We start from the raw sequence: 12,935 nt of genomic DNA, 5'->3' as shown, positions 1-12,935 counted from the left end.
CCCGTACCATATGCCTGCACCGCCTCGTTTACTTGCCCTTTCTCGTCCCGTATCCCTTCGTCCGCAGAAATATCCCTTCCCTCGCGAGCCGGGATGGCTTGGTGCACGTATGGTGCATGGGTCCATGTGTCAGTCACATAGAACTTCGATACTTGCATGCATCCAAACAAAATCTCATGATCAACAGTAAAAACAACCAATCATGACTACCTGCACGAGCGCATCCTGGCCACAACCAATCACGCCCTAAGTGCAATCAAAAGATTGCACATCATATTACAGGATTCAGCTGAAAGCATGGAAGGTTACATTGCATCGCTGCCATCACCAGCTCACCACATTACTCCAGCATCACTGCAGTACCAATGCAACAGAGACAGGAAACCTACCTTGACATTATGATCACATTCTCATCATGCTGCTGTCATGAATTAGTGCACACAAAATCTCCTCCCAAGGACAAAGTTGCCGGCTTTATGGTTGTTGATTGAGCCCATCAGCATGTATGATAGTATGAAAATGCTAGCCCAGTGTCCCTTTCCATGCACCCACCTCCCTACCAAGAAGCAACCAAAAAGACAAGAAAAACAAAGGGAAACAAGAGGAGGAAAACATGGAAAAGTGCAGGAATCCACTTTTCTTTGGCCTAGATCTATGGTACGGCATATGGACCACTTAAGTTTCAAAAAAAAAAAAACATATGGACCACTATACTGGCTGCTTGCTAAGTAGATATAAACTAACTGAAGGTTTAAGATTTGCATTCTTCTGAGTAGATATAACTAGCAGAAGATTTAAAATTTATCGCAACAGATCAGAATTCAGAACTACTGGATACATCCAACATAAAACAATGATACTTTGAGTGTAATGGGTCGCCTAATGCTTGCTTGAGTTAGTTGTTTCATCGGTATTGGCATTGCACTTTTTAATCTTCAAGCTTTAAAAAAGGGCATCCCGTGCAAAGACAGGTGTGAAGCTGCAAGACCTTAGCCACATAGTTACAGATGACTTGAAAGGCAAGCCAATGGTATGACTTCAAACGCAAGCCAATGGTGCCATGACACAAATGATACATTTTAAGAAGGCGTGATATTGACATATGTATATATATAACAGACACTACAAACCATCACTGCATGTATCCACAGATTCTCCATGCTAATACACAGGATGATCATACTAACTACGACCTATTACGTGCCAACTTCTCCCTCATCTTCTGCCACCAGAAGCTCAAATTGGGGAAAGAAAAGAAACAACAAGGACGCACACAAAAAAAAATACTCACAAGAGGCAGCTGGGGCCCTTTCGCCACCAACAGCACCATCATACTCTCTTGAGGCGTGGCACCATCTTTTGCCAAAGATCAACTGCAGGAACAAAGCAAAGTCGGCCTGATGCTCATTGCTCCTGTCTGAAGAATTCCAAAGGGAATGGATGGATAAGCTTACGCTTGTTCATCACATCACAACCCTGCAGGAGAAAGGGAATTTTCATTAAATTCAATTCTTGAATAGAATCCATGAGGGTCACCAGGAAAAAAGAAATGGGGAAGTATTTACAGCAGGAAGCATGATCTTGCAATGAATTACAGCAATGCCTTGTTCTTGTACTTGCAAGATTTTGGCTTAGGTATTGTGAAGATATCTGTTTAGGTGTTGTTAAAATATGGTACCAATAAGATAGTCAGTGACCCCATGATTGTCAGTTATCCAAAAACAAATATGAAGTCGCCTGTTCCGAATCAAATGCAAACTAAATACAATTAAATTATTATTCTTTCAGGTTAACAGTTGCAATTTGTGAATCGGAAAGGTGGAGTATGTCATTGTGATTATATGTATCACCTTACCTAATAAGACAGCCATGTTAACAGTTGCACGTTTCAAAATGCTATCCGGAAAGATGTACAAACCCACAAGTTTTGAATCAAACAGAATCTAATATGAATTGCCCACTGATTACGATCAATTTTTCTTTTATTCTTGCTCTATATTTCTGATGCAGCCTAACTAAGCTTGGCACACTAGAAACTGAAACAATGGACCAAGAAGAAATGTTAATTACCTCAGTGCTTTCAGCTCTGCAAACGGTCACAACCAGGCTAGTCACGCAGGATGACAGAGTCGGCAATCTTCATCAGCGGCCCAAGGCACTCGGGCGCGAATTTGCGTGCAAACATGTGCGAGTAGGTGCCATTGGATTTCCTGAGCTCCCTGATGAGCTCCCCGGACACCTCCTCCGGCTGGTAGGTGTGCGGATGTCCGTCGGAGGAGTCGGTCCAGTTGACCCTGGTGAGCGTGAACTTGGTGGATCCGCCGGGGTCCTGCATGTCCAGCAGCGTCGGGAAGTAGTGCTCCTCCGGGTAGCACGAGTACTTCCTCTTGACGAGGCAGGGCATCTTGAACTTGTTCCAGAGCCTCCTGTCCCTGACCACCATGACGGCGTGCCTCCTGGTGAGCACGAAGAACTGCGAGCCGACGCGGAAGCTGTCGTACGGCACCTCCGGGAGCATGACGTCGTCGCCGCGGGCGTAGTAGCGGTCGTGCAGCGTGGGCTCGGCGTCGAGGATCTCGATGAAGCTCCGGTGGCGGCCCTTGGGGCCGCCATTGTCGCCGGTGAGCGTGCGGTAGAGGGACGGGAACGGGTGCAGCGGGACGCAGGACTGGGAGAGCAGCGCGAAGAAGTGGTTGGCGGGGTCGTCGAGCAGCGCGGTGGCGAGGAGGCGGCGCGCGGCGGATATGAGCGTGGCGGAGGCGCGCTGGGTCGCCTTCCCGGGGATGACCCGTCCCCTGAAGGAGGGCGTCGGGGGCGAGGTGAGCGCCGCGGCGGGGTCGGCGTGGACGTAGACGTTGAGGAGGCCGTGGTGGCCGGCGAAGAACTTCTCCCAGAGCGGGGCGAAGACGAGGTCGGAGTTGGTGAGGAAGAGGAACGCCACCTTGGGCTGCTGCCTCTTCTTCTTCCTCCCGTAGCCGCCGAAGAAGGAGGTGGTGGCGGCGCCGGCGGGGTCGGCGGCGGTGGCGGCGGCCTTGGAGGCGGGCGCCGCGGAGAGGAGGACGGCGCGGCGGAAGAGCGCGAGGTCCTCGGTCTCGTCGGCGTCCGGGATGGCCGGGAGCGTCCGCGGCGGGATGAGGCGCGGCGCGAGGAGGAAGACCGCCGGGATGGAGAGCAGCAGCAGCAGCAGCGACAGCACGTACGGCGAGGCGGCGTGCGGCGTCGCCATCCTTCTTCTCTCTCGAACGGGAGGAAGGTGATCCCCAGACCCCGATCAACCGACAGGAGACGACGGGAATGGAAACACCAAGAGCAATCAAAATCCCCGCGATTCAGGAGGGGTTTCTTTCCCTGCTGGGATCGGATCTCGCGGGCATTAACCGGAGGAAGGTGGGAGGAGGGGTAAATCAGGGAACCCCGCGGAGCAGAGCAGGATCAGGAATGGAAGGGGAGAGAAACCGCAGCGGCAGGCTCAGCGAGACCAGCAGCAGCCGCATGGAACCGAGGAGCACCGGCAGGACGGCGGGGAGAGGAGGAGGAGGGCTGGGAATGGCGAGGCGCGCGGCGGATCCGGCCCAATCGCGCGGCGGGGGCGGGAGGAGGGAGGAGTGGAGAAGAAGAAGCGGAGCAGGGGGTTGGGGAAAGAGAAGGGAGTGAGGGCGCTCTGGCTTTATGGGATGGCTAATCCCCCAAATTAATTTCTTAATTGAATGGACGTTAAATTAGGACATAAATTTCCCATTTCGACTCGTGCGAAAATCGAATCGTTTCATCTCACGTTTCCTAAAAAAACCGTAATATTACATTCCAAATATGTACATATATACTATTCCAAATACGCTCAGATGTACTCCCTCCGTCCTAAAATGAATGTTTTTTGCTTTCAAATTTATCCCACGTAGAGCGTTATTTTAACATGTAGTAAGTCTCGTATAATCAACACTCACATCATGAATGAAGAAGTGCATGGACCAATCAAATAATCAATCGATGTTATTTCTCTGGATCTAATGTACATGCATTTATTCAGAATTTAGAAAATCAAGCTTTCAACCACAACTAATATGAGTAATTAAAGGTAACATGGTCACTTCTCACAACTACTGATGTATCTACAATTTTTTATACCAACACTTATTTTCTAAATAAACAAGGAGCTCAAGTGTTGGTTGATCAATCACTGGACTATAGAAAACCAAATGACCTACTTCCTCGAATATTTTTTATAAAACAAGATTCAACAATTGTACCGGCAGTCACTTACCAGAGTTATGTTTTAGGACATCAATCACGGTTGTACTACAACAAGACAATGAAATTACGTAGCCTATCAAAATCACACCGTTGCGGCATTTATATTCAAAAGCAGTGTTCTAAATTTCGGACGAAATTTGAGAATTTCGTGAAATTTCAGTATTTTCGATAGTGTTCGAAATCACTGTTTGCCCTAAATTTCATTCTCTTCGTCGAAATATTCACTTTTTAGTCCAAATTTTAGATAAAATTTCGCGAAATTTGGTGTTTTCGCCAAAATTCAAAAAATGAAATCCTAATCCCTGTTCAAGGGGTGGTTCTTCTTACGCTGCTTTGTAACACTAAAAACTTAACGTGCGAAAACTAATTCGTAATAGCTTGGAATTGTTTTTGAATGGGATGGGCGGATGCAACCCATGCCCGGAATGGAGTGCACGCATAGAACATTTGCTCTAAGGTGAAGTATGAAAAAGTTGTTTGGGACTTGCTCTTTCCATGATCGTTTTAAATTTTTAGATTTATAGATATTATTATGCAGCTAGATATACAATATCTATAAAACTAAAAAACTAAAATGATTTACAATTTCGAACGGGGAAGCAGTAGCAAGCCACTCACTTAGCTTTGGTCACCAGTAGCTTCTGCGGAGTATTCGCCCTCCCTTCGTTTTCAAATGTACAGTACTCTTCTTTACACGAATTTGAGCACGCGCGTGGTGCTGTTGAGATTGGACTTGGACAGGATCATCGTCAATTCATCATCAGGCAGCCACGTAGAGTGGAGACGGACGAGCCGATGGATCGGAAAGATGTGTCCTGATTCGACGTGTCACTTTTTTTTTTTAGAAAAAAAGTAAAAATCGACGTGTCAGCAGCGCGCGGCGCAGGGTTCGTGGGTGCAGAGAGGGCGGCGCGTGATGACCCTTTTTTTTTTTAAAGTTGAATTGCCAACCATGTTCTGGTCAAAGTTACTGGTAGGTAAATAGGTAATTAGCACTACTGGACACAGTATTTTTCATTTTTTTTAATAAAAAATATGGATATTGCTCCGCGAGTGGCTTCTGCAGGGAAGTGATGAAGAAGAACTCATCCGGAGGAGTGCTGAGCTGGATCATCCATCAGCTTCCAGCGGCTGTCGGTGGGCACCCGGTAGAGACTCCATGGATGACGTTGACCTCATCCTCAGCTCAGCTCAGCTGCATCACCAACTTTTTTATTCGCCCATTATCTTTTCTTTTCCCCTGTCTCGACACCATTACCATGTGACTGCTACTCTGCATTTCTGCAAGCAGCATCAGCTTCAGGGTTCAGCTCAGCTGGGGCCATTGGCTCTGCTGCCTGGGCTTGCTAGTGTACAGCACAGAGCTTCCTCCTGGCTCTCAGGATAAGCTGACAACTTTCCTCCGTTGAGGAGCCGGCCCAGTCGTCGGTGCCTGCATTCATTCAGTGATCAGCACTAGCAGCCATCCATGAGATCCAAATCTTCCGGCTCGGATCCGAGCCGATCGCATCGAGCTCAGGCCAGAATACGAGTACGGTTCCAAATACGGTATACGGTTCGAATCATATGCGGTGCTCTTTCACCATCACAAACACTGGTAGACATGCAGGGCTACACTTCTCTTCAAAATTTCTCTTATATAGGGGAAAAAAAGGTGTAACAGTAGGAATTTGGGACAACGACATGCCTGCAGGACAACGACAGCACGCTATCACCTGCAAATATTGGATCATGCCGGGAATATAATGCCACGTATTTTTTTTCTTCTTCTCAAGTTCAGTAAGAGAAACACCGTTTTTCATAGACTACGAAAATGGAATCATACTAGCCTCTTCACAATAAAATGCACACAAACCGTTTGGGAAAAATAACAAGAAGATTCAGCTGGTGGTAAAAACAAGCCAATTGCTCACTTGCTCTTCTTGATTTTTTTTAAAAAAAGAAATCCAGTTAAGGCAGTAACCATCTCATTTTCAGTGATGAAATGGATTGAATTGATTCATGCAGAAAGTGCAGATAGGTGATGGATCGATATGGACTCGTCAGCTGCACTTTTTTTTTCTTTCCTTTTTGATCTTTTTCAGGCCCCAATGAGTCCATGTCCATGAGACCATGACCAATCCACTTCACATAGCTCAGCTCAGCTCGAGCATTATCCTCTCCAGTGTAGACATCTTGCATTGCATCACCAGCAAGGCAGCAACTACACCAAGCTAGCACAATCCACAGGTGGGTCTGTCTGCCAGGCCAAGAAGTAGACACACACGGCGATCTAAATCCGGAGAGAGAAACTACATAATTCGTTCGAAAAAAAGGTTCGCAAACAAAAATTATTATTATACTGGTACGGTTCCCTCATTCGTTTTTGGTCAACACGCACGCATGCCAAACACATTAGATTCTGTTTTCCTCCCCCGTGTTTGTCTAGAAAAATCAGCGACAATTATCTGTATCTTTCGGCTAACAACAAGAGAATGCATTCTGCATATGCTATGATTATCAGGCTGTAGGTTGACTGAACCTCTCTATTGCAATGAGTTTTCTTTGCACAATACTCCGTCCGTCCCAAATTATAGGTCGTTTTTGGCACTTCTATACACCTAGATGGCTAGATTTTACAATCATATTAAGATACATGGTAAAAGTTATGAATTTAGAAATGCTAAAACGAACTACAATTTAGGATGGACGGAGGAAGTATTCTGATTAGAGGCAAAGCTAGCTAGCCTATAGACACTACAAATTAAAGCCGTGGAAAGTTAAAAAAAAAAAGAGTCCCAAAATCGAGAATATTTGGAAAACTCCCTACACTTCACATCACGTTTGGTGCGCTTTTACCAGCGGAGCATGAGACTGCAGAGACATTTCCCCTCTCACGGAGGCTACAGTTTCGAAATCGTTAGCAAAAAAAGTGCAATCGTACGAATTTGGTTGGGCGACGTGGACGTCTATGTGTGTCTGGGCCCACATGTCTGCCGAACAACGACGGAATATCACCACCCACAAATATTGGGTGATGTCTTCTTTCACATAAAAGAAAGAAAGATATTGGATGATGCCGGAGAATATTACGTGTGCCGTGGACCTGTCCAAGTCCAATTTAGCTTGCATTTCCATAACACCAATTGGCTAATCTTCCTTTCTCCTCCATGGTGTCACGATCATCCTCTACATTGACTTTCCAACAACCACTACAAAAAAAAAAAGGAATCTTGGCAGCAATTTTGAAGCAATTTAGTCTCACTTAAAAAAATCATGGCAGCCATCAAATTAATTATGATAATCAATATTTTTTTTTATCCAGCATATATGCTTTTCAGACGCCTTGGACAGATGCATGCAACACATAGGGCCATCAGCACAGCAGAGCACAGACATCTGCCTGGTCAAAGAGATAAGCAAGTTCCTAGCAGGTGGCACACAAGGAGGCCTCACCTTTCTGTTGGGGCCCTAAAGGGACCTGCAAAGAAGGCCTCTTTGATCTGCATGATTGCTCTTGAAGGTCCATCATATCGCCCTGCTTTGCAAACCCACTGAACACACATTGCACCACTTTATCATACAGAATACACAACTGGGGAACCAAATGGACACACACTGTCCTTGTATGAAATCTTGTGTGCCCCCATCAGGAAGAATCTGGATGGCCTTTACATGATGAAGGAAGCTTGGAGAAAGGAATAGGCAATGAGAACATCTAGACTTGTATTGTATCCATACCACCAACCATCACTGGTGCTGAAAGACTACAACTGCATCATGACATTTGGAAACATGGATCTCAAAGTTTCATACACCAAGCAATCTGGAAGGGACATACACAGTGGTAGGTAACAGCAACGCAAATGATGTACATCACTCTAAAGACAATGCTACCAATCTCGCACAATTGTAGAATACAACATAGCATCAGTTCAGATGCAGAGTTTGTTTCCCGATTTTATGTACACAAACACAACAGCACGCATGACAACATGGCATCAGTTGAAGCCTGAATGAAATGGGAGTGATTTGGTCTCAGGCTTGTGCCTCAGCTGGCTTCACCGCTGTGCTAGAAGGCTTTGGCTGGTCTCTTGATTCAGACTTGGACGCTCCTTTTGACGCATTCTTCGATCTCGTGGCCTGGGTTGTCCGGTTACTGTTGGTAGGGCGCTTTCCTACTCCCCCGTTGGCTGTTGCTGCACCACAAGTGACGAACATCAGTTTCAAGCTTCAACTGCTGATGCCTGATGGTATTGCTCAAATGCAGTACTGCAGGACATAACACTTCGCCAGTTCTGCTATATACAGTTTTCTGGAAGAGTGTTCAGGAAATGTGATGCCAATAACACAAGAGACAGATGATTTACCATTGTTAGGAAGGGATAATCGCTTCTTCGCTGGTGCATTGACTTGTGCTGGCCTTTCTTTTGGATTGCTCGTGGATCGGGAAGCCAACTTTGAAGGTTGAGAGCTGACTTCATCAGTTATTTCGTCTGATGGTTTCTCTTTTATCTTGGATGAATCCAAAGAAGCAGTTGGTTGCACGCTTGCAGATTGCCCCGATGAAGAGCCACTTACATCAGAATGTGACTTCTTGTGGCTTGTGCCTTTCTTGTGCTGTTGTCCATTTGCTTGTGTGGTTGAAACAAGTACTTTTCCTTTTGGTTTGTTTGGAGCTTTAGTCTTGTCTTCCTCAGCCACTTTGTCATCACCAACTGTGACACTCTCTTTGGCATTACTGTCAAGTAACCTGTTCTCCCATGGGCGTGCAGCCATCCACCTCTCTAACCAGTTCCGCCCCCACTGATTCTCGTCTCCTGCGAGTCCTTGGTCTTGGAGGCTCGCTGCTTTCTGTTTCCTTGAACCTGCCTGCCACTGCCAGAGGAAAGTACATATTAGGAAGCCTAGTGCACTATGTATTATGACCGTCAGTTTTCTGACAGTGAGCTCAGACCCAAGTAGGCAAACATAGCAAGTTCTTCCTGCAGCAAAAAAGGATAAGCCAAAAAGGAAAGTGAAGTGTGATCTTTTCATGTTTGTTGAGATGTGGCGCATTAGTCTAGGTGCCTAGCAACCAGATTTGGTGAACCCAGATTACCTTATCAAGGTCATTTGTAGAATATGCTGAGCAGTTTACCCACAACCATTTGCTAGAATTTTCATAAAGATCAAGGTGCTATTCCACTGTCTAGCCCCCCTCAAGTGGAAATCAAATATGCAATATTGTATACGACAACAGAATGCCTATTTACCCAAGGCATGTAATGAGATCCATATGCACCCACAAGACAAAAAGCCTCAAATATCCTTTCTGATTGCAAGTTTGTAACAATACACTTTAAACAACAGAAAAGAAAATAAGCAAAATAAAAACTCTCCAGAGCTTTACCCTAGATATATCTTTAGTCTTTCAAGCATCAATGCAAAGCTAATCAGTCACAAATTTCAGACAGAACAATACTATTTGAAATTACCTGATGTGTCAAAGCATATGCCATCGCCCTTTCCCGCTTAGCTGCAGCTTCTTGCCTTTTTAATGCCTTAATTTTCATTTCTTCTACTGAGCCTACACTGCCACACCAGTCTTCCTGCATATCATCGATAGTCAATAAATTTTCAACACATTTACTTCAATAAACATATCCCAGATTGTTCATTACTCAGGATAAATTGGCAAAAGGTCAGAAGCCACAATAAATTATTCAAGCCATGCTTGATTAAACACAAAAATATTTGAATATTGCCTAAGTTGTAGTTAACATTCTGTTCCACTGTCTTCACATAAGGCTGGGGACACCAGAATTTTTTGTACATGCCTTTACAGAGCAAGCTTAAGTTTCTTAAACTACTGTTGACAGCATATGCTTTCTGAAACAGACAAAATGTCAACAGTTTACATGAAAACGTGTGGATCATGCCAACAATACAACCTGTTCATTCATGACAGCATGGACCAGCATGCACTTATTTCGCTTTTCCTTGATGATAAATCACTGCCAAGGTCCGGTTTATGTAACTATGCACATGAAGATTAAGTATTTATTAGGGATATGTTCGACTTCCATTGGCATGATATACATCCTAAGCAAGTAATTATAGGAATGATTACATGACACCAACATCTGGAGGAAGACTGTTTCTCACCTCGATATCTCGAACATGGTCCTCATGAACATTTTTTTCAGGTGGTTTCTTCTGGGTCCCTTGGCTTTCCAAAGAAACACGGACTCGTCTTGCTCTGACACGAGCTTGAGCTCGCACCAGCGCTTGCATGCACTGAAGTGTTTCTGCTGCTTGCTTTCTCACAGCATGGCCCCTAACAAGTGCCTGGAGTCTAACTAGTCCTTTTAACGCCCGTAAAGCACGTCTAGCCTGGTAAATACGGACATGAAAAAATATCCGCCTACTTTTAGATCTGCACACTACTAATGAAGAAAATGACTAAAAAACATGACTTTGAAAACTTTTCATATGTGTATTTCTATGCTGCTTGATTGGTTAGCACTTAGCAGTAGCCTTATCTTCACAACTTCACAAGTGAAGAATTAACCAAAAAATCTTATCTCAGCCCTTATAACATTTTTCAGAAGTTAATTTTTTTTGGATAATTTTGCTCAACCAGAACCTAAGTTGGAAAGCTAGACTCCTCTGCATAACAGTTCAATGGTTTTCTTAGTTTTGGTAACAAGTGATAATTAAAGTATGCTTATAATACCAGGAATGCTCGGAATGCAGACTGAATAACTACAGCAGCCTGATGCTCCTTTGTATCATGTTCAGTCTGAGAAACTTGAAGATATGTGCTTGGTGAGGAAGCGGAATATGATATTGCCTCTGTGCTCGCCTCACCAGCCAATGGTTCAGCTTGTACTCTGAGTTCTTCGGCTGCAATAACACCTTCTGTATCTACAGAATGATCCTGTTTGTCTAGCAACTGGGTAGCAGAGGTCCTCTGCAATTTTCAGAAAGTATGATCTTGAAGCAACACAATCAATCAACAATAACTAAAAAGAAGAGCAAAGAGTGTTTTGCAGAAATATGTCCAGCGTACTGTCATGGAGTATGGGATGTGGCAACCAAAAATACAGCAGTGCTATTCTGTTAGCATCAGCATAGAACAGCTTGAATTGAACTATGTTTAATCCTTTAGGTGTTGCTCAATCATGGAATGGATGTAACTAAGTTATACAAATAAAAAGATACAGAACAAGACTATGGTATACGCTTGATGAACCCGCTCATCATTTCAGTAAACTGAGTTTAATCACATCAGCATAACATCCGACACATAAACTAGAACATTTCAAACTGAAGAGTGCAGTTGAGTAGTTGGGTAAACTCTTCCCCCTGCCATAAACTCATATAGTGATATGGGAGGATGGAAGAATTGTCAGGCTTGACAATATTAACACATTATCAGAAGTGAAGATACCTATGAAGCATCAATGCATGGCCTCGAAGAATGCTGGAATATACTTGACCTACTACTCACGAATGTAAAAGCATAGTGGGACAACAACCCCTATTGGGTATCAGATGACAACGACATGCCAACAATAAAAGCGGTTCCAACTTCAGATGAGTTCAGGTAAAACATCTGCGTAAGCATAAGCAAAGTATCCCACAGGAATGCAGACTAAATCTCAGGCTATGTACAGCTGCACAGTGACTTACCGCGGTGCTGCATCCAGCATTTCGCCCCTTTTCATGCTTTCTTATCCCAACAAGTGATTTTATCCACTTGGCCGAAATCCCCATGATATCCCTTTCAAGTGTGTCCAACAGCTAGCACCTGCAAAATAGTTGCGCAATGTAAGTGACATTGCTGAACATACACATCAATTGCTGCTCCAATAGCCAGAAACAAATACGAAGCGGAAATCCCTCCTAATCTAAATACCGAAGAAGGCATGAAAAAGCATGTGCACAGCTAACAAAGATACAGTCTTGCGAACTTCTGAACTTTAGTGCAAGGAAACAAGGGGAAGGGGGACAGCATTGCCAGCGGTACCCAAATTCCTGCAACTCTTTGCAGCAGGTACACAAACAGAGCAAAAGCGCAGGTTCATAGCGGGTACACTCGCGCAAACGAGCAAAAGTCCACGGGAGGAAGAACAGTATCCGGATAACCGAATCGAAGGGAAGGCAGAATCTCGGGCGAAATGCGAGCTAAATTCACAAACAGGGGCATGGATCGGGCAGAGCAATCCACGAGCGAACCCAACCACGGATTCACAGCGGCAGTAACCGCCACCCAACAACAACAAAAAGAAGCAAGCAGCCCATGCGCAGGAATTTCATCGAGCACACAGCCTGCGCTGTGCTCCAAGAAACTCCTCTGCTCGCGCCGAATCAAATCGAATCCTAGTGAAATGAATCGGGAGGACCAGCTCGACCTGCAAGAATGCCCGCAGCGAGGCGTCGCAGTCGCCGCCGACCAGCCCGACCGCGCCCTCCACTCCCCCACGCTTTCGCCTCCGCTTTGGATTGATTGAGCTCCCAACTCCGCCGTCCGCGCTTTTGGATTGTACTTCGCGACGGATTTCTTTTCGGGGTACAAAACAAAAGCTGTTGCAGTTGGTGGCAGAGCAGCTTTTTGCGGAAAGGTCCCCTACGTCCTTTTCTTTTGCACGGGGCAGGTTGTTTTAGAATATTCTGACGCGGTTGCTGCAGTTGAGGGGGTTTTGTGAAGAAACGCACCA

At 45.1% G+C, this 12,935-nt stretch overlaps 2 protein-coding genes across 2 annotated transcripts; both read right to left on the bottom strand.

Moving 5' to 3' along the window:
- Window positions 1–1,073: 1,073 nt before the first annotated feature.
- Window positions 1,074–3,645, bottom strand: LOC117850568 (glycosyltransferase BC10). Its single transcript, XM_034732423.2, has 2 exons — window positions 2,071–3,645; window positions 1,074–1,476 (listed from the first exon to the last, which is right to left on the bottom strand). The coding sequence occupies exon 1, from the start codon at window positions 3,224–3,226 to the stop codon at window positions 2,108–2,110; it is 1,119 nt and encodes a 372-aa protein (XP_034588314.1). The 5' UTR covers window positions 3,227–3,645; the 3' UTR covers window positions 1,074–1,476; window positions 2,071–2,107.
- A 4,345-nt stretch (window positions 3,646–7,990) lies between these two features.
- Window positions 7,991–12,789, bottom strand: LOC117850486 (protein IQ-DOMAIN 5). The gene is made up of 7 exons (XM_034732309.2): window positions 12,630–12,789; window positions 11,908–12,025; window positions 10,949–11,185; window positions 10,378–10,605; window positions 9,708–9,821; window positions 8,601–9,108; window positions 7,991–8,429 (listed from the first exon to the last, which is right to left on the bottom strand). Exons 2-7 carry the CDS (start codon window positions 11,989–11,991, stop codon window positions 8,269–8,271), a joined length of 1,332 nt encoding a protein of 443 aa, XP_034588200.1. The 5' UTR covers window positions 11,992–12,025; window positions 12,630–12,789; the 3' UTR covers window positions 7,991–8,268.
- Window positions 12,790–12,935: the final 146 nt, after the last annotated feature.

Source organism: Setaria viridis, chromosome 3 (genome assembly GCF_005286985.2).
Source record: "Setaria viridis chromosome 3, Setaria_viridis_v4.0, whole genome shotgun sequence".
NCBI classification, from domain to species: Eukaryota; Viridiplantae; Streptophyta; class Magnoliopsida; order Poales; family Poaceae; genus Setaria; species Setaria viridis.
The sequence above is the reverse complement of the archived record's forward strand: the minus strand, read 5'-3'. Positions and strand labels throughout refer to the sequence as shown.

Excerpts from the sequence above, each read along its gene's own strand:
- LOC117850568 (XM_034732423.2), bottom strand. The coding sequence starts at position 3,226 with ATGGCGACGCCGCACGCCGCCTCGCCGTACGTGCTGTCGCTGCTGCTG.
- LOC117850486 (XM_034732309.2), bottom strand. The coding sequence starts at position 11,991 with ATGGGGATTTCGGCCAAGTGGATAAAATCACTTGTTGGGATAAGAAAG. Across the intron at positions 9,109-9,707 it reads CATATGCTTTGACACATCAG|TGGCAGGCAGGTTCAAGGAA; the intron begins GTAATTTCAAAT and ends TTCCTCTGGCAG. Across the intron at positions 8,430-8,600 it reads ATTATCCCTTCCTAACAATG|CAACAGCCAACGGGGGAGTA; the intron begins GTAAATCATCTG and ends CTTGTGGTGCAG.